The 20,401-nt window shown below is 43.9% G+C and overlaps 1 protein-coding gene across 7 annotated transcripts in view; it reads right to left on the bottom strand.

Annotated features, from left to right (window-relative positions):
* SDK1 (sidekick cell adhesion molecule 1) overlaps positions 1 to 20,401 on the bottom strand; it is a 605,542-nt gene that overhangs the window by 118,061 nt on the left and 467,080 nt on the right. For all 7 annotated transcript variants that reach the window (XM_082199580.1, XM_082199584.1, XM_082199585.1 and 4 more), the window contains 3 exons: positions 9,438 to 9,547; positions 4,965 to 5,115; positions 2,772 to 3,009 (listed from right to left, as the gene is read on the bottom strand). In XM_082199580.1, coding sequence (XP_082055706.1) covers positions 2,772 to 3,009; positions 4,965 to 5,115; positions 9,438 to 9,547 — 499 coding nt within the window. The remainder of the gene's footprint in view (positions 1 to 2,771; positions 3,010 to 4,964; positions 5,116 to 9,437; positions 9,548 to 20,401) is intronic.

The following is a 20,401-nucleotide window of genomic DNA, read 5'->3' as shown; positions in this document are numbered from 1 at the left end:
GACTGGCAAATATGCATGAAAAATGATGGGCTGCTCCAGTTCCACCTGGCCAACTGGGTGCTGTGGGAACAGTTTTGTGCTGATGGCTTTGATTGTCTTTGCAATCCCTCAGAATCCAAAATGGGGGTGGGGGTGGTAGGGTTAGGATTATGGGCTCTTACCTCCTTGAAGCATGTGATGTGACTGAACACTAAAGATCAGCTAACAATTTGTTTTCTTTTTTAAAAAATAATAATAGACGTATTAAGAATGTGGAGTTTGGCACATGGCAAAGTGGCCATATGGTTACTGCACATCTCACTGAAATCTATGGAATGCATGCCTGAGTAAATATGGTGGCCGTTGAGCACAATTAAATCAGATTAACTCCGCAAACTCCTGCTTAAGTGGTTGGGGGACTGGCGTGCCCATAAACCTAGCTGTTTTCTACTGACCCCATAGAGATGCTTGAAACGGGTCATGTGGTGCACTGATTATGTAAAATGGGTATCGGTGCATCATACTTATTTGTCACTGTCACCCTCACCAACTCTCCCTCGCCTCTGCATCCTGCCACGGCTCCTCTGGCTTTAATTGAACCCTTACCCCAGCACTAATGAAAATATGCAAATTTGGGGGTGCTGAGCTGTTTATAACAAGAAAAAAGGCTGAAATCTTGTTTAAAGTGATAAATGGGACGCAGCCTTAACCATGCAGTAGCAATGGGCAGCCCCTCTATGATTATGGAGACAAATTGCAAACACAACCCTTGCTCATTGTGCAGGTTAGCGAAGACGGTGATTTACTTTCACTGTTGAATACTTAATTCAAGAAAGGTCACTCCGCTCAATTATTCACCCGCAGCAGAAAGGTAAATTACGTCGGATGCATGTGGGCTGGAGCTGAGAGAGAGGAGCTTTGCTTGAAGTTATCTAGATAACAGCTTAATAACTACCTTCCACAGATGCTAATGAGCGAGCATTGCTTATCCCTCGTCTTGCTGCCGCTGGGCAGGAGTCCCAGAGCCTTGCCTGGTGGAGATTTCTCCTTGCAAAACCTGGACCACCCAAGTAAGCACGTTCCCAGATTACAAGAGGTGAAATGTTTGCTGTTGAGAGATGTGCTGGCAGAGGTTGTACAAAGTAAAATAATAGATGCATTTTGAAACCCATTTCTCTGTGCCCGCCCTCCTTGGCCGCCCAAAGGTTCTAATAACTAGTAGCTGAGGAAGTCGGTACCTGTCATTCCCTGAGCAAATTCTCTGCAGCTTGAGAGGGCTGCTAGCATGCAATGAGAAAGAAATTGATTTCATAATTAAAGGCTCCTACGAGGCTCTAGGTGGCCTCCTTTTCATCAGCCTCCCAGTAAATCAGCAAAAATGGAATAGGGAGTTCTGCTGTCTCTTTGCACTGGGGCTGAATGAATGATCCAATCACCTCCAATGTGGGCAAGAGGCAGAATGACTCACCCTCAGAGGAGGCTACCCACTGCATCTATGAGTGAGTCACTGTTCTGGTCAGGATTCCTTACTGTTGAGGCTATCAAGCAAAGGTAATGATGTATCTGGGACCCAGAGGGATGATGCTGAAGACAAGAAAATGGCCACACGGTAACGAGTTCAGCTCAACCACCCCTCACATGCAGTCATCTGCACAAAATTCCTATCTCCTGTGCAGGAGTTTCATTTACAAATTTCAGGGCATTTCCCCCCCCCCCCCATGAATTTGTATGTATTGTATTGTGTAGTTTTCGAAGAGCTTTGCTGGATCAGATCAAAGTCCACGATTCACAATGATAAATCAAATGTCTCTGGGAAGCCTGCAAGCAGCAGCTGAGCACAGTCGCGCTCTCCCTACTTGCAATTGGCAGAAACTGGTATCAGAAGCTGACTGACTCTGACACTGGAGGTAAAACATAGCCATTGGCAGCCTTATCCTCCATGAATTTGTCTAATCCACATTTATTATTGATACCTCTAGTAAGGTTTTCAAATGGCTTTCAACAGCAGAGATACGAAGCTAAACTTTGTGCCTTAGTCTCTTGCACTCCAGGTTCCGTCTTATTGCCCCCTGGGCAAGAAGGAAGGTTGTGCCTCGGAGTGCCGCGTCTGCATCAGGGAGCTGCATATGACTTATGTAAAAGTGCCCTCAATGCATAAGCATATTGCTAAGTTGCTGTGAGACTTGTATATACATATATATATATCCAAAGAAATGCAATAAATAAATAATAAATCCAACGTCAGCTTGCCTTGGGCCCAGGCTACCTGAAAGATCATGTCTCCCTATATGAACTTGCCTGGGTTCTAAGATTCTCAGAAAAGCATCTTCTCTCAGTCCCATCAACACACTTAGTAGTCACACAAGAGACACAGAGAATGCATTTTCTGTGGCTGCTCCCAGATGGTGAGATTCCCTTCCAAGGGAGAATAGACTGGCTCCCTTTTTCCATCCCTCTGCCAACAGGCCAAGACCCTCATTTTCAGACGGGTCTTTAGAAACTGAAGTGCAGACTGTGCTGACCACTGGGCTCTGTCAGGGCAAACTGTACTCTAATGCTGGTTCTAAGCATGCTTTAATGTATTGTAACCATTGTTTTCATGTCATCTAATTACTTTGTACTTCATAACGATGTCTTTAAACAGTAGAAGCAGCCACGAATCCCAGCTTGGGAGAAAGGCAGGCTATAAATACATTAAACAAGCCAGCAGCAGGCCAGTGTAAAATCAGAAGGAAAAGCAGATATCATTTTAGGAGTTTAGCAATCACCGAGAGTCGTCCCACACAACCTACCTGACTCCCGCGTGCGACCTCGCATCACCTCGCTCCAGGGTCCTGCCCCAATGGCGTTGAAAGCTTGGATCTGCAGCTCGTATTCTGTCCACTCCTCTAGATCCTCGATGGTGTGCTCCCTCTCCAGCCGATCGTTGATTACCTTTGTCAGTATCAGAGGCTGCACATCCACACACCAGTATTTGATCCTGTAACCCACTGACTCTGGGTTCCCATTGTACTGGGAGTCAGGCAGAGGCTGGGCATGGAGGGAAAGGGTGGCATGTTAGTGATGGGCAAGATGGAGGTTTAAAAGCGCAGGGTCTGGTCTTCTGTGACATTTGTCACCCACATTGGGTCAGATCTTTGAGCTGGCACAAACAGGAGGAAACACCATATACTAACAGTCCTTTTATTCTCCAAGTGTAGATCCCAAGGGAGGTATCTGGAAGGTTTTGGTTCTTTAGGGGGACTTGCAGGAGTTTAGGGGGAAAACCCAAGAACACCCTAATGAGGAGTGAGAGTGCTCAGTGGCCAAAGAATGTTGAATGTTCATTGACAGGTGGACACCGCCCCCCCCCCATCCCAAAAGGAGCACATGAGGGAGAGGTGGGATGAAATGGAATATCCTGGAACAGGGCACACCTAGCTGGCTGGCTGGCACCTGAACCGGAACATGTCACACTGCAATATTTTGTTCACTTGTGGACCATGAACATTGAACTTGGCACCAGTACAGTCGTACCTTGGATCTCAAATGCCTTGGCTCCCGAACAAATCGGCTCCCAAACAATTGAAACCTAGAAGTGAGTGTTCCGGTTTTCAAATGTTATTTTGGAGGCTGAATGTCCTGCAGCCAATCAGAAGCCATGCTTGGGTTTTCCAACGTTTTGGAAGTCAAACGGATTTCATGTCCATATCTACTTCAGTGGAAGGGGAATGATGGGAAGGGGAGCAGAAAACTCCTCTAATCCCAACCTTGCACAGGATCAGCTCAACATTGCCACAACTTGCAAGCGCGTTGCAGATAGACAGATCTGTCTTTGCTCCTTAACTCAGGAAGCACAGAATATTCTCCTTTCTTCCTTCTTTCTTTTTTGTCTCATTGGCCCATAAATGAGGCTTTAATTCATGGGTGTAAAAATCTCCGGAGCTGATAGTTCTTTCTGGACCATTATCAGAGACGCACAAATGGCCAGCGACAATATTAATGCAGTTAATTGCCAAGTCACATGATACGCCCCTTTCATCTTTGCCTGCCTCACTGGCTCTCTGCCCATTCATCCATCTTCTCTGCTTACAATAACATCCCGCCTCTTTGACCGGGATCCAAAGAGCTACTTTAGGCACACACCCAAAGCTTGGGTGCACCTGGCAGGATCTGCAGTTTGTTCTCCCTTGAGCAGCAGGCTCCCAAGACCAGATGCCAAATGCAAGCAGACATTTATTCCCTGTTGTTATAGGAATGCCCTGATGACTTGGAGAATTCAAAGGGGTTCTGAGCATTCAGAAAACGTATGCACAAAATGTTTCCCTGATTGCCAGACAAGCTGCAGCAGTTCCCGTCTTACGTAAGAACCTCTGGGAGCACCCACTGGGTGCTGAGAAGAAAACCAGGAAGAAATATCCTTGGGAAGGCTGTTTGGAGTGGAATAGCAGAGGAAACTGGAATAATTGAATGGATTTCAGTCAGATAGGCTGAGGGGTGGTTACAGCAGTCAAAGCCACATGATAAATTCATTTATCAATGGCCCTGCAATTTATCACCCGATTCCAGAGTTAATCACTTAGCTCTGCAATCTATCACATGGATATAACCTCCACATTGGCACTGTTTCCTTCTGTGTAGGGGAAAAAAATCTCTTTGCAATTTCAGTAACTTAGGATGAAAGTGGCTACACAATGAACCAAATTTCATGGCATTTCTTCAGAAACACATCAACATAAACAAACAAGAGGCAGCATCTGGTCTATTCCAATTATATCACATTTATAATTCCTTGCTATGCTTTTATTGTCTGGTCCATTAGTGAGCACATCCTATCCTGGCATATAGCCAGAAATGTGGAGCTTCAGATATGACCGCAGCGCTTGGGAAAAAGGAAATAAATGGCTTTCTCTGCAAAAGTCATTTGTGAGTTTTGGACTCCCTGCCTAAGGGAAAAGTTTGAATGTTGTTCCTCCTCCTGCGCTGTCTTGTTACGATCAACTTACCACCCAGCGGACCCACAAGCTGGTCTCACTGGCTGTGCGCACAGTCACACTCCCTGGCGCAACGTCTGGCGGTGCCTGGAGAGTTTGGATGACACGCGACGGCTGGCTGAGTGGACTTTGCCCGACCACATTCACCTGCCTCATCCTGAACCTGAAGGACACAGAGAGGAACAAACAGGAAGTGTACAGAAAGATTTAGAAGAGCCACGCAGGGTTGAAAACAGAACCTCTGGAAATCCTTCTTCATCAAACTGATTTTTTTAAAGTGACTAACAGCAGCATTGGTCAAAGATAAATGGCAGGTGACATATGTTCCTTGCTTTGTTACAACTGTGAGATTTTCAAGGGGCAAATAGATTCTTTTTGATCAGATAACTCAAACTGAAAGAATGATAATGACAGCCCAGTGAGCAGGTCAAAAAACATATATTGGAAAGTGCAATATAAGAAAATGGCAGATTTCTTGTTTGGGCTTTCAAGTAATTACAGAAATTTTAGTTTCTAAAATTTCACTCCCAACATGCCACTAACTGTGGCCAACGTTTGTTCTTGGCTTATTGATCATGGTTTGTTGGAGCAAAACTAACCAGGATTCCTAGTTGGGATGTCATGGTGAGCCAGAGGCCATGGTTTGTTTCCCCTCAGAACCTGAATATTTCCCTGTTTCATTCTTTATTATTTCATTCTTTATTACAGTTTCACACAAAGACCAAACAGCATCTAAAAATGAACAAGGGTGAGCTTGACTCTCAGCCTTCCTGATTAAAATTTGTTCTCCCCAATTAGAACTGGCCATCATTACCTAAAGCTTTAGTTGGTTAACCCACTGATTAAACCAATTAGAGGTTGCTTCCCTTCTCTTTGCAAATGTGGCTATCACATCGAGTTCAATCCAGAAAGAAGCAACCGTATCCTTAAATCCATTTAGGTTTGAGCAACTTTCTCTGGAATGAGTCCATTGCCAAAGAATTCCCTAATGATCCCTGCCCAAACACCATTGATGCGGAACAAATAGCTTGCCTTTGATGCAAGATTTCCAAATATGAACACTTGGATCAAAACCAATCCCATTTGTTCCAAATTATGACAGCAATCACTCCTCCTTGTGATGGCACCAGTTTTAGAAAAGGCATTAGAGGTGCATACGGCCATCATAACAAAAGAGACAGGAGAGACTGTCCGTTCAGGCTTCCTTGTGCTAACACGTTAGCTGCTCAACTTGTCCCTGCTGACTGCTGGCTTTCTGGCATTAAAAGACTGGGATTGAAGAAAGGTTGTGCGAGCTTGTGTAATGCCATTAGTCTATCTGCTCAGATCTCGTTAAGGAAGTGCATTAAAGGAAAATGCATTAAGCAAAACAACACCATTAATTTCCCAAACACTGACAGGGCACAGTACAAAAGAAGCACATTTGACAAAGATGCAGTCTAAGTCCAATAATTAGTGCTTTCTATTCCCTCCCACCTTTTCATCATGTAGGAATGCCATGCCAAGACCTGGCAAGATGATGGAGCTGATAAGCCCAAGTGGCATTTGGGAGACGCGACTCATTTCATCATCTTATGGACAGTCACACAATAGCTTCAGAGGGCTCAAAAGGATGGCGAATGTGAGGGAAGAAATTCAGTTTGGAGATCAATTTGCAAACTGCGTAATGGATGGATCAGAGTAGACTCTTACGTTGGGTTAGCTAGTGTCGCATAATGGACTTCTCATCAAGCAATGCACCCAGGTAGCATTGCCAGCAGCTGTCCCCCTGCCTGCCCACCCTCCTGTCCTGCTCCTGTGTGACAATCTGATACAGGGAAATGAAGCAGGAACAGCTTTTAAATATGATAAGCAAGTAGGTCAGTCAGAGCTATTCCCCAGCATATTCCTTCATGCCTGTTCCCAGATGGCATTATTCAGTTGGTCTCATAAACATCCAAAAGTGCTGTTAATGCAATCTATTATGATGATGAAAAATTTCACCCAACTTCAACTCAAAGGCTGGGGATACAGAGCCAAGGAAATGCATATGCATTACTGTAAAAGTAGCAAAGGTGTCGAGCTCGAATGAAATAAGCCAGAAAGAAAGGCTGTTTCTATTTTCTGGTGCCCCCTTGCTCCTTACAAAGAAGTGCTCCATTTTCCTCTACAGAGAACTCTCTCCCCACTTCTGTCCCAACACTTAGCTTTATCAGAAGCATATACAGTGGTACCTTGCAAGACGAATGCCTCGCAAGACAAAAAACTCGCTAGACGAAAGGGTTTTGGGTTTTTTGAGTTGCTTCGCAAGACGATTTTCCCTATGGGCTTGCTTCGCAAGACGGAAACGTCTTGCAAGTTTGTTCCCTTTTTCTTAACACCGTTAATACAGTTGCGACTTGACTTCGAGGAGCAACTCATAGAACGCGGTGTGGTAGCCTTTTTTGAGGTTTTTAAAGACTTTGGTGATTTTTGAAGCTTTTCCAAAACTTCCCCAACACCGTGCTTTGCAAGACGAAAAAAATCGCAAGACGACAAAACTCGCGGAACGAATTAATTTCGTCTTGCGAGGCACCACTGTATGAATGCAGCAGATGACTTATATAAATAACTGAATCTGGTGAAACATACACCAGGCCTATTTTCTGAATCGTGGGAACGTGACTCACAAAGCAATTGCTGCTAAAAACTCCTCCACTCCAGGATCTCCAGAATGCTTTTAGGCAACAATGTTCTATTGTGAAGAGTACTTGCTAAAATAGCAACATTACAGACCTTTGCCCTTGTTCCTCGCCATTTGATATAACTTATTTAGACCGAAATGCCTTGTCAAGAGGGACACATTAAGTTGATGCTGAGGAATAACTATGAACAAGGGAAATGCTATCAGCAACCTTATTGCATTTGCAAATACTTTCCAGAGACTCTCTTAGATCAGAAACAACAAAAAAAGCCCATGGCACTTTTAAGTCCTAACACATTTATTGTGAAATAAACAATGGTGGCTGAGAGGCAGGAGGTGAGAAGGGAAGTGAGGCTGATGAAAGTGCCACTGGGTGCCTGCTTTCGTGGTGCCACACTAATATGCAGCTAACCTATGTAATTTTTTCCAAATGTCATTTTATATTGAAATACGTAATAATATAATTTTATATCGAAATGGTGAGGTTATTTAAAAGTACAGTGGTGCCCCGCAAGACGAAATTAATTCGTTCCGCAAGTTTTGTCGTCTAGTGAATTTTTCGTCTTGCGAATCACGAAATCCCATAGGAATGCATTGAAAATCAATTAATGCGTTCCTATGGTCAAAAAAAGTCCAAACAAAGCCAAATTTGGTACAACAACAGTTTATTAACTGCTCTTTAAAGTCACACATACTGTAAAGAGCAGTTCAAAAATTGAAGGGAAAATAAATTAACTTTATAAACAAAACATGTCTTTGTTTTTAGACAAAGGAAACAAAGTTGCGAGACGTTTTTGTCTTGCGAAGCAAGCCCATAGGTGAAATTCGTCTTGCGAGGCAAATCGAAAACGGAAAAACCTTTCGTCTAGCGAGTTTTTTGTCTTGCGAGGCATTCGTCTTGCGAGGTACCACTGTAAATGCGCTGGAGTGTTTGATTTGCATTTATCTGTCTACCTGGTGAAAGTGCAGCCTGCCCTTTGATGTAAAGACATTTCCAGGACAAATATTAAGGCAAAAACAAATATAGTAAACAAGAGATTAAAAAGCAACAACAATAAACAAAGCAGCAGTTTAAAAGTGTTTCCACCCCAGTTTTGCACCAAAGCTTTTGTCTGTTTTGTTCTTTTACCGGAGCCTGGGAAAAAGGCCTCTCAGGCACCAACCAGACCCAGACCTGCTTAGATTCAGAAAAGTTATTGCTCCTTAAATCCGCATTTCTGGGGCAGCTTCATGGGCTAAGGAGGTGGAATTTTCAAATATAGTCAAAGAAGGGCAGGCAGAATTGTTAAATAAAATTAGGAGTGGGATGTCCCTCTCATTGACAGCACTTGACATTGATGGGAGTCTTGTTTGGTTCTGCAACACCCCTGAATTCATTTAAGTAGAATGATGGGGTTGGGGTGAGAAGAAAAGAGAACTGAGTTATACTGACTTCACCCACTGAATCAAGCCAAAGTGATATAATGAGCATTCAGCCAATTTCAGTTCAGCTTCCCCACAAACGAAACAAGATCAATTTTAATTGAACGGGTGCAACTTTTAGTCTAGACAAAATCTGCATCAGGTATGTGTTCAGTTATTCAACGGCACTATTTAGCAGTGCACTTTACATACCTTGCTCCCATTGCCAGATTGATTAATTATTTTGCTACGTGAAGGTGACAATTAAAATGCATCAAGTGGGGTCGTTGAAGTGCAAACGCTTTCAAGGTGTAAATTTTCCTCCATCATTCCTCCCACCAGCTGCCTGCAGGCTGGGAAGCTGCCCCTCGCTGACACTTGGTAGCATGTTGGCACAGCAATTAATTACTTGCTGTTCTCACCTGTAATGAGTATAAGGCGTGAGGTTTGGGATCTCCAGCATCTGAGCATCTGATTCTTTCTCCACTTCACACAAAGTTATCCATTCCTCTTCTTCTCCTATAACACCAACCTGTGGAGAGGATGGGAAGTTATTTTTTCCTTCGTCATTTAAACAACATCGCACTTGGGAAATGTTCCTTGGAATATAGTCAGACACGCCCTTTTTCATTTCAATGGAGAGAATCACACATTGGTTCCCTGTCTACCCCATCACCTCCTCTTCCTCTGTTATTTCCCCTGAGTTGAATTATAATTTGTATGATCTTTGGGGCGAGGACCTCTATTTAGTGCCACTGAGAGCACTAGGTTAGGTATGTAGGTCAGGCTGAGAGTGAGTGACTGGCTCACCCAGTAAGCTTTATGGCCATGTGAATCCTGATATCTTGCAGGTCCTTGGCCAATGCTCTAACTATTACCCCACATTGATATTAGAAACCTTGACCTCTGTGCCCACTTCAGTGGGGAATAAAGACCTGCCATTCCCATTTCTCTGATCAAGACTTTCGACCATCATTTTCAAGGTATGCTGCAAGTACAAATTGCAAAACCAAAAAACGATTGTTGGCTAAAAAATGGGAAGAGGGCACCAAACCGAACAGCCGAGCGAGGGGAAACCCAGCACAAATTAAGTGACCCTAAAGGCTCTGGCAAAGAAAACTCCTAAAAATGGGTGCCAGGTGGATAAGACACTGCAAAGCCAAGGCACCCCAACTGAGGATTCCTGGCCTCTGAGAGAAGGGCCTCTCCAGATGGTATCAGCCAACCGGCCATCTTGCACAGAAGCTAGCAGTCCTTTGCAGGCAAAGTAGTTATCCCATCGCCCCTTGCAGTATTCCTTTAAAAGGACACAAAACTCATGGTTACACTCCCCTTGTGAACTGCTGGCTTTCAGGCAACCCAGGGGAGCCATCAGTAACAATGCTTGATGGTACCAAAAGCCCAGCAGGTGGTAGTTCGAGCAGCAAACCAAGCATCGTTTTTTGCAGACAGAGAAAGATCCATAATCCACACAAGATCAATGATGATGGTGGAGATCCAACCCAGAGGTTGATTTCTTGTTATGAGATATGGGATAACATGGAACGTTCTGACTTCCACCATGGGCTGCTTCAAGGCGCCTCTCATCAGGGAGTAACTCACAAAAACTCAAGGAGTCAGTAATGTTTTATGACTACATGCAAAGCCATATTAAATGTCAAGATTATCCAGCCCACGAGGGACTTTGGTTTCTTAGCATTTAGCTTATTTTCTTCACACATTACATTATTTTATGAAACCATCCCTGGGCTATAAGTGCAACCGTGCTCCCACCCCTGATTTCGCAACTGTCAAATTTCATATAAATTTCTATAGTAAACTTTGCAAAGACATGCATTTTATTTGTTCATGGTAGCATAATTACTTTTCTTTTTGTTATCCTGTTTGTACTGTTCATATGTTTTGAGTGCCCTGGAAGAAGGATTTTTCTAGAATACACTGGGTATACAATAAACCACATTTCCAGCACTGGAAATATAGAAGAGGACTCACAGAAAAACAGAGATAGGTCAGAAAAGTAGGTAGATCCAGGCTGCCTATCCTTGCCTGTTGAACAAATAAAAAATAAAAATGCCCACATGCTTCTACCTGCGAGGGCTAGAATCTTTAAAAATAAAAAAATAACTCAAACACTTGGGAGTTTGCTTCAGTATCTGGAATCTACATTGGACACTACCTCCTGCACTCTGCAGTGATTTTTTTAAATTTTTTTTGCATCCATTTCCAGAGCTCAGGGATATTGGAGGATCATGCTTCTGTGCAAAGATCTGAAATGGAACAAAAGCCGAAGAACAAAGGAGCTTTAGATATCCCTGCTGGCTAAGCAGCTTGGAGACTATGCAGCGCTTTGTATTAATTAGCCACTGTAAGTGGCCAACAGCCAGCTCAGCAAAGCCCATCTGCAAGAACTGCGCCAGCAGGGTCAGAGCGCTAATAGGGATTTGAAGCATTTCTTCCCCCATGGCACCTTTAGGGGAGAGGGCTGGGCACTCTTAAAGAGGAAGAGATGGGAAAGAAAGCAGCAATGGCCGAGGTCTTAAAACAGCGGGAAGGATACAGCAAAATTTACAGCAATAAACAGTTGCCGCCAACTTATTGCAGCAACAACACATTCACACAAAAAAACAAACCCCACAGCGATCCTCCCACAGTTAAGAAAATGGGTCCGGAAAGTGACATGCAGCTTGAATTTCCACTGCTAAATTGAAAGCCATTTTCTATAGATGCAGGTAGGGCATCCCCCTGATGAAAGCCCTATTTGACAGGCATTGGCAATTAGAGTGGTGAGCACATTCGGTTTAGTAAGAGGAGTGCCACTCAGAGCTGTTTTGGGTCTAGGTCTCTTTGGCTCCCTTTGCCCATCTTTCTTGTCATCATGACAATTTCAATCTTTAGCTGAAGCTCCACCTTAACTAATTAAATTGAAAGGTTTCTACCCCACCTTTCATTCAGATGATCCTTGAGGTAGCTTGCAACAGATGGCAATGATATAGAATGCAATAATACAGAATGAAGAAACAACAGACACTTCCAGGCCTTAGGAGTCTACAGCTCTGCAGTCACGGGGCAACTGGCTGCTAGAGCAGTTCTTTCTGCGGGGGGGGGGGGAACGACGACACAAAATAAGCTTCCACCGAAGGCTGGCCATCTCCCTACTGTGCTCTTCCTACTACAATCCACAAAAATCAATGAGGTACCTGCAGTGGCGTAGCGTGGGGGGTGCAGGGGGGCCCGGCCACACCGGGCGCAACATCTGGGGGTTAGGGGGCGCAAATCCACGGGTTAGGGGGCACAAATCCACGGGTTAGGGGGCACAAATTACTTGCCTTGCCCCGGGTGCTGACAACCCACGCTACGCCACTGGGTACCTGGGAAATCCATGATGAGAAAGAAAGATGGGAAGCTGTCTTATACTGAGTCAGACCATTGATCCATCTATCTCAGCAGCTCTTCAGACGTTCAAAGGGGACAGGTGGGTTTCTGTTCCAGTCCTTCCTGGGGACGCCAGAGACCAGGAGCAGGAAAACGTCACAGCAAAGGAGTGCAACCCCACAGTGGCCCTTAGTGGCTATGGGGAGAGGGCGCTTCCCTTCAGGAAAGTGGCTTAAAAGCCCCAATGTCCTTCATATTCTTCTTTGTGTGCCTCCTCCTTGAGAGGTCTGGAGGGTGGCAACATGAGAACGGGGCCTTCTGTACAGTGGCTCCCTGTCTGTGGAATGCTCTCCCCAGGGAAGTACGCCTGGGGGCTTCCTTATACACCTTTAGGTGCCAGGCAAAAACCTTCCATTTTTAATCAGGCCTTTGGTTCATTTGATTGACATTCTTTGGCCTTTTGAAACGTGTATTTTTTGTTTTTTTTGCGGGGGGGGGTGGTGGTGGTGGTGAGTGGGTATTGCTATCTTGTGGTTTAATGTTTTGATTTTGTTCTGCGAACCGCCCTGAGGCCTCTGGGTATAGGGCAGTACGCCTGGGGCCTTCCTTATACACCTAGCTTGCAATGCAATTTAATAAAAAAGTGAAGAAAAATAAAATGACAGAAAGGTGGGCTAGAAATGGAATAATGCAAAGATAAACGCAATTGACTGTCAAGGCTCGGGTCAGGTGTGGGGCAGCAAAAAAACAACAGATCTTAGTAAAGTTAACTCTTTCTTCAAAGTGAAACAGAAGCACTCTGGTCTAGTGGTCCCAGCAACCCTTCTCTGCAGATCTTGCCTGGAGGAGGCAGGGGTGAGGACTGAATGCCTTGCCTTCTCAGTACCCACTAATGCTACGCCTTTCCTGGGTCTTTCCCAAGCAGACTCAAACTACGCCTGTGAACATCTGGATTTCAGCCCACTTCATTTCCCTGTGTGCCCTGGGAGACCAAGGGGAAGGGGGGGAGCCTCCCTGGCTTCTGCAGCAGGAGGGGGAGACTCCTGGGCTTCAGTGTTCTGGCCCCACACCTCTCCAGACCCATCTTCTGCCTCCGAGTCTGAACTGTCCTCTGCCCTGACTCTTCCTGCTCACTAAACCCTGTTACCTCCTCTGCATATGACTCTTCCTCCTCCCAATCTGCTCTCCCCCACCCTCTCCCTCTGACCACTCACTGTCATTACACCACCAATCCCCTGGCTCTGAGTGACTTCCCCGGGGTAGCTCCCTTGGGGGTTTCCCCGCTGCCGCCTCCCACCAATCCTTTGCATCCAGCCAGTCCATGGTGTAGACTATCGGTGTCCATGGTATTTTTCAAAGTAATATAAAAGAAATCAAAAAGCAGGAAAAGAAAAGAGAAGGCCCCATGCAGTGAGGAGCTTACAGTAGAAAATGGGGAGGTGAGCAGCTTTCTGAACGTTACTCTTTAAACAATTTACACTCATGGAGCAACAAATGGGCAGGCACCAAGAAAGGATGTCCCGAGTGAGTCTTCAAGCCAGAGCACAGCTTTCAATCATTAAAGAAGATGATTGGTAAGGTCTCAGAGGGGACGGCTGACTCAGGTTATGCCTGGCATATGAGAAGATTCCTCCTTGAAAAGCCAGCTGGATGACAGGTGGCCTGCTACCTGCTTGGGGGCCTGGGAGGCCATAGATAGAATGGCTGCTGTCCAGAGACAATAATTATATCTCTCTCTTGCCTGGAAATTGCTGAACGTTGTTTTATAATGGAGACAAGGGGGGGGGGGAGGAAACGCAACCGAGCACTTTCCCTTCTCCCAGTAGAAATATCAAGCAATAATCCAGAACAGAGTTAAATTGGTTTCCCAGTCAATGGAGGAACTCACTGCCCAATAGACATGGAGCGTTAGTAGAGGCTTAGGATGGGCTCCTGGGTGTTTCCCACCAGGTCCCTGAGAAGCCTCATCTTTTTTTTTAAGGGGTAGCATCTCAGCTCCTTTCTTTCCACAGAAGCAAAGGGCTCCCCAGCTCTACTGCAAAGTGCTCTGTAGCTAAGCTGTACCAGGAGATGCTCAGATATCTGGAGGATGGTGTTTGTGGACTGCAGCAGAAGTGAGCAGAGGAACAAACCATCTCACCCCATGCCGTCTGTATATTTCATTCTCCCAGCAACCCAAGGCATAACTCCATGTTGCGTGGGAATTCCATGAGCAGGAAGATAGATGGGATGCTAACTAGGAGCAGCTCTTCAGGGTTTCAAAAGCAAAAGGGGTGGTCCTTCCCATTCCTACAGGGAGATGCCAGAGATTGGGAGCAGGAACACTTTGCTTGTGTACCCCACCCACTAACCACAGACTTCGCCTACAACCCCCCAAAGTTCAGCTGGAGCTATATTGCCTTAATTAAAGGCTAATAAAGCCCTGGTCCTTTCATCCGACAGCCCTTACATTGGATGGGATAGAAACGTAATAAGCAATTAAACCCCTGCCTACAAGCATAATTGATTCAATACACCAATCTGGCAAAAATATTGTGTGAATTTCAAATACTTCTCCGCTAAGGCTGACAAAATCTTATTTAGAAAGTAACAAAAAGAAGGTATAGAAGTATAAGGTGCAAGGCCTAATCCTATCATCCATTTCAGCAAGTATTCATATTCGAGGTTTGTGATCTCAAAATTCTCCTAACACAATCTCATGCCAAATGGACATTCCTGAAAATAAATGTTTAGCTTATGGCAAGAACCACAATATATAATACATTTTTCAAGCACAGAAAGATCAAATATAAGGCATGAACATTGCTTTCTTAGCCTCAATAACTGCAGCCTTACATCAAGATCTTTATAAAAATCAATGAGAAGTTTCATGTAAGCCAAAAGCATTTTCTCCCCAAGAAAACTTATAAAGACATTCCTTTTACACCAGATGTGTGAAACCTCACTTGAATCTGAAGTAATTGGTGCTCACAATACGGTAAATCGACCTTGAAAAATTCAGCTTGCCCACTTGTGTCTGCATTGGTAAATTTTCATGACAGTTTTGCAAGGGCGCAGTAAATGTCCAAGAGAACACCCTTATATATTCTCCCCAGTCTGCTTGGCTTATGAACGGCATTTCCAATCTGTCTTGATCATCAATTCTTTGACGAGGATGGGATGGGAAAGGAATAAAGTTTAAAGTCAAGACAACTTTGGTAGGGAGGCAATATCCATGATGGCCAACGAGAATGGAAAGGGCAATGCAAGGAAGTCAATATCACTTTTTTATTGGAACCATTTCTCTTGGTGAGCATACGAGTTTTCGAGCTGCACAAAACTTTTCCTGTAAATGAATAAAGAAGTTTTAAGATAAACTCCTATGACACGGTTGCAGTTGATCTGTTTAGACTACAATCCCATACAGACTTAACTGGACATAAGCGCCATTGAACCCACTGTGGCTTATTTATGAGAAAACATGCGGGTGATTTTCCTGTTCATTTCATATCATATATGAACTCCACAAAAAGTGATATTTTACTTGGCATAATCAGAGTCTTTCCGATCAGAGGTTTGATGGCCCAGAAACTTGCAAGTATTTTAATGAATTAGGACCTGCTTCAAAATATGCAACACATCTGACTACCCTACAGGCTAAATTGTGCAAGCCAGATACGGCTTTCATGCCCAAGTGAGGATCTGATGGGAAGACTGGCTGTTGCTTCCCAGCACAGTTAGGCAGAACGTAAGACATATATTCACAAGCAGTGAATGTGGTGGACATGCAGCTTTCATACATTTTCCTATGAGAAAGTATGAAGCAAACTGGATCAGTTTGATGTGGCCCTAAGGCCACATACAGAGGTGAAGTTGCCTTTGGCAACTCTCTGATACCAAGGCGCTGAAATCAGTTTTGGTGCAGAAATAGAAAAACTTCTCTAGGAGTCACACAAAGCCAAGTGCTTGGAGGGAGGGACTATGGCCTGTCGCTCAGCTCAGATATGAATGCAGACTCTCAGTGAAAATCTGTAACTTTTCAAGTACAGGCAAATTTGAGACAGCATGTGGCAAAGTCAAGACCAAGCTCAGCATGGATGGGACCCGAGACTCCATGATACTGCCAAACCCCTTGAAGCATATCCTGACCCTGCCAAGAACTGAAAAGATAAGCAGTCTGTGAGGGTTTTGGTGGGATGTGCAAGATAAGAAAGCCCCTGAGATTTAAAAGATTTTAAAAGAAAAATGATTCTAGCCAAATTAATTAAATACCAGAATGAAAAGTAAGAGTCGCCCCTTTTTCTTTCCCAAAGACAAATGGTAATATGAAAGGTGGGAAATGTTTCCAAAGCAAGAAATGGTGATCAGCTCCTCGTCACTTTCAATGGGAACACAATGTTTCTCCATTGTTACCCAGGCACCCTGTGTTCAGCAATAGTTCAGGCTATGTCACTGTTTTCATTATAGAGGTTTATAACTCAGTCATTTGAAATCGCTTTGGGATGAAATTTGGTACACAGCCTGTCAGCCCGGATGCAATTTTTTCCTCTTACAAAAGAGTACTTAAATCGATTCAGCTGTTTTTGATTTAAAGATCGGCAAAAGCATAAAATTGTCAGAGTCTCGGGCACTTTATTTACCAAGCTCTAAAGTGAAAACGACATCAAGAGGAGCGCCTCATACAATGGATGAATCCTAATAGCTCCGTTGACATTGAAAATCGGACTTAACCCGTGGAACTAGAGAAACTCGTAGAGAAGTTTGCCAATGCAGTCCTAAACTAAGTGCATCTGTGGCTAAGCACAACAGTCACATTTCATGGTATTTTCCAACACAATGGCAATATGTATTATGTGTTGAGCATCTTAAAAGACTAGATACTGTGCAGAATTCATTTAAGCACAGGCTGAGTCGAAATAAGCTTACAATCCAATACAGGAAAGGGCTATGTAAAGGGGCTGTTGCTCCATGTCCTAAGCCCCAGTTTGTATACAGGGAGTGGGGGGCTGGCAATCATGCTGCTTGCTAGTTGCACCAGTGGAGCCACCATATCCATTAATGCTATGGTGAACTTCCCAGTCATGCAATTCCCACCAATGTTAGCCCAGCACACGACGTTATACTGATAGCAAACAGGCGTTGCAGTTAGCGTAAGAATCACTGGAGAAAATGCTGCCACTATATTCCAACAAAGTCATCCCCAAAGCTTGGGATGACTTCAACGCCAAAACAAAAATGCCATGATTGCATGTCTTTTGGAACAGACTTTAATAGATTCATCAAAATTTCTCTTCTGAATCTTGGGACCCTTCCCAGAGTTTGCGACAAGTTGTGTGTTTTACAATAGCAATCTCTAAATACAGCTGTATAGTTTTTAACATAAATGGCCTAATTCGTTGATTTATTTTTTTTAAAGAAGAGATGCCTTTGCTTTGAAATTCAGCTTTGCTTTATTATGCTGGGTTCAAGTGTACAGTCTGAGGGAGATGAAAAATTAGCACTAATAAATTTTAATAGACCTTTTAAGAAGTATGTCATATGGCTCTTCTATAAATCAAGATGATGGGATTACAAATTCAAGAACATCTTGACCTGCCATGAGGTAAGGAATAAAAAAAAACGGATTCTGCTCTCACAAGAGAGGGAATAAAAATGAACAGACCTATTGGCATAAAAATGCGAGAGAATGCCCATACATAGAAAATGCAGAAAGGAAGTAAACCAACTGATGAAGAATTTAGGGTTGATTTTTGAATTTAATATGATGTTTGAGAGATACTTGGCTGTTTCTTCATAAGCACGGATTCACTGGGACGTTTTCATGGGGAAGCCTTGAAGAAAACATTGGGAGCTGCCATAGGTGGTCGATCTGTTGTCCTCCAGATGTGGTAAACTCCATCTTGATTCAGCCAGTGGTGATGGCTGCTGCTGTCCAACAACCTCTGGAGGGTCACAGACTAAGTGCCCTCTACCAATGGCATTAAATTAGTTCACCTAATTTGGGCATTTGATGCATTTATTTTTGTACTTGATGGTTGTTTTTAAATTTTCAGATACTGTTGAAGGTTTGTTTAGTCAGTGTAGAGGTGTAGAGATGAAGCACTTGGTCACTGGCAGAACCTGGTTGATTCCATGCATCCAAAAGGTTTTGAGGGACTTCATGTTTTCCTACATGGGAAGCTACTTTTGAAATGAAGATTCCAAAAGCAGCTTGCAATACCCTGTGTTTGGTATGTGTTTGTGTTTGTTTGTTGTTGTTTTTTTAAAAAACTAAACCTATCCAGAAACCCTAGTAGGCATGTCAGCTGGATGCTGGCCAAATATATTTCTGATTATCACATTTCCCTCCAGGTGGCTGGGTCATAGAATCATAGAATCATAGAATCATAGAGTTGGAAGAGACCACAAGGGCCATCGAGTCCAACCCCCTGCCAAGCAGGAAACACCATCAGAGCACTCCTGACATATGGTTGTCAAGCCTCTGCTTAAAGACCTCCAAAGTAGGAGACTCCACCACGCTCCTTGGCAGCAAATTCCACTGTCGAACAGCTCTTACTGTCAGGAAGTTCTTCCTAATGTTTAGGTGGAATCTTCTTTCTTGTAGTTTGGATCCATTGCTCCGTGTCCGCTTCTCTGGAGCAGCAGAAAACAACCTTTCTCCCTCCTCTATGTGACATCCTTTTATATATTTGAACATGGCTATCATATCATATCCTTGTAGGTGCATTGGGATTGCAATGTATCCAAAATTTGTAACATGAAAAAGATGTGTTCCCACTGCAATCCTGTAGCAACTTGCCTGAGAATCAGCTTCATTAAAATCAATGGGACTTACTTCTGAGTAGACCAAGCTCAAGCTGTTTGTCTTGTTGACAAACATTTGACTATCAACAAACTTCCTCAGATGTTCTGCCAGAAGAGGAACCTCCAAATTCACTTCAAAGTTTGCTTCAGGCAAAATCTGGTGATCTCTTAAGGATGATCTATATCCGTACAAATGGGATTATAACAACCCTTCTGAGAAATGTCACTGGTTCCTATTCAGTTTTGCTTAAGGATCAACCAACACATTTGCTTGGGGAGGGGAAGTTTGCTTTAGGCAAGATTTTGATAGGCACCTGTTTCCTGAAGGATGCGGGGTGGTAGAAATATATTAGAAACCTGGCTGTCTCGTATTTATTTATTTTTTTAATGGCGCAAGCTACCTAAGCTGATACTAAAGGCTGCAGTAGCATTTTATTAGATTCTAAGGCAGCCCTGATTTGGAAAGCGTTTAATGTTTGATGTGGTTCACCCCCTCTCCTGTATTTTGTTGGAAGCTGCATAAAGTGACAAGGGTAACCCAGACAGATGGGTGGAGTATAATAAATTCATTATTCTTATTACTCTGCCTTTGCCCTGCGCTCTTTAGCGCCAAATCAGAACAAATAGAAAACCAGATTGCTGTTTGTTCCGATTCAGTACTGAACTGCAGGCTTTCCTGGGAGAAAGTAGCAGGGCAAATGGAAGTGAGCCCACACTTAACATGGTCTGATTTTTACACTGGAGATGTCTGCTGTGATATCAGTTTCCAGATTCAAGTGCCAGCTTCATGCCTAGGTCTTATTAACAAACCAAGGCAGCAAATAATGCTTCGCCCACCAAACTTTTGGAGTGGGCTTCAACTTCAATGCTACAGAGTGGCAAAGACTTTCCTGTCACCTTGGGGACCTTGAATCCTGGTTCTTATCCAAGTTATGCTCTCCAAGTGCCATCTGTCATCTCAAAGGCAATGGAGTACATTTACAGTTGATAAAAGGCTGCTTAACAAAGCCGAAAAAGTATTCTTGCTCTGGGGTTGGGGGGGGGGAGGGGAGCATTCAGAGCCAGGGCTGATGTACAATGCTATTTCAAGCTTAGTGAAGGAGCCAAGTCACTCTGTAAAGACCATCAGTTCTTCATCAGGTTTATAATCAGCCCCTTTGTACATAGAGGAAACTAAGAAATTGGCTCGGCTCTGCCTCTGCAGTTGGAGGCAGCAATTCTTCTGAGTACC

This window comes from Podarcis vaucheri (assembly GCF_965113315.1).
Source record: "Podarcis vaucheri genome assembly, chromosome: 14".
Classification (NCBI taxonomy): domain Eukaryota; kingdom Metazoa; phylum Chordata; class Lepidosauria; order Squamata; family Lacertidae; genus Podarcis; species Podarcis vaucheri.
The sequence above is the reverse complement of the archived record's forward strand: the minus strand, read 5'-3'. Positions and strand labels throughout refer to the sequence as shown.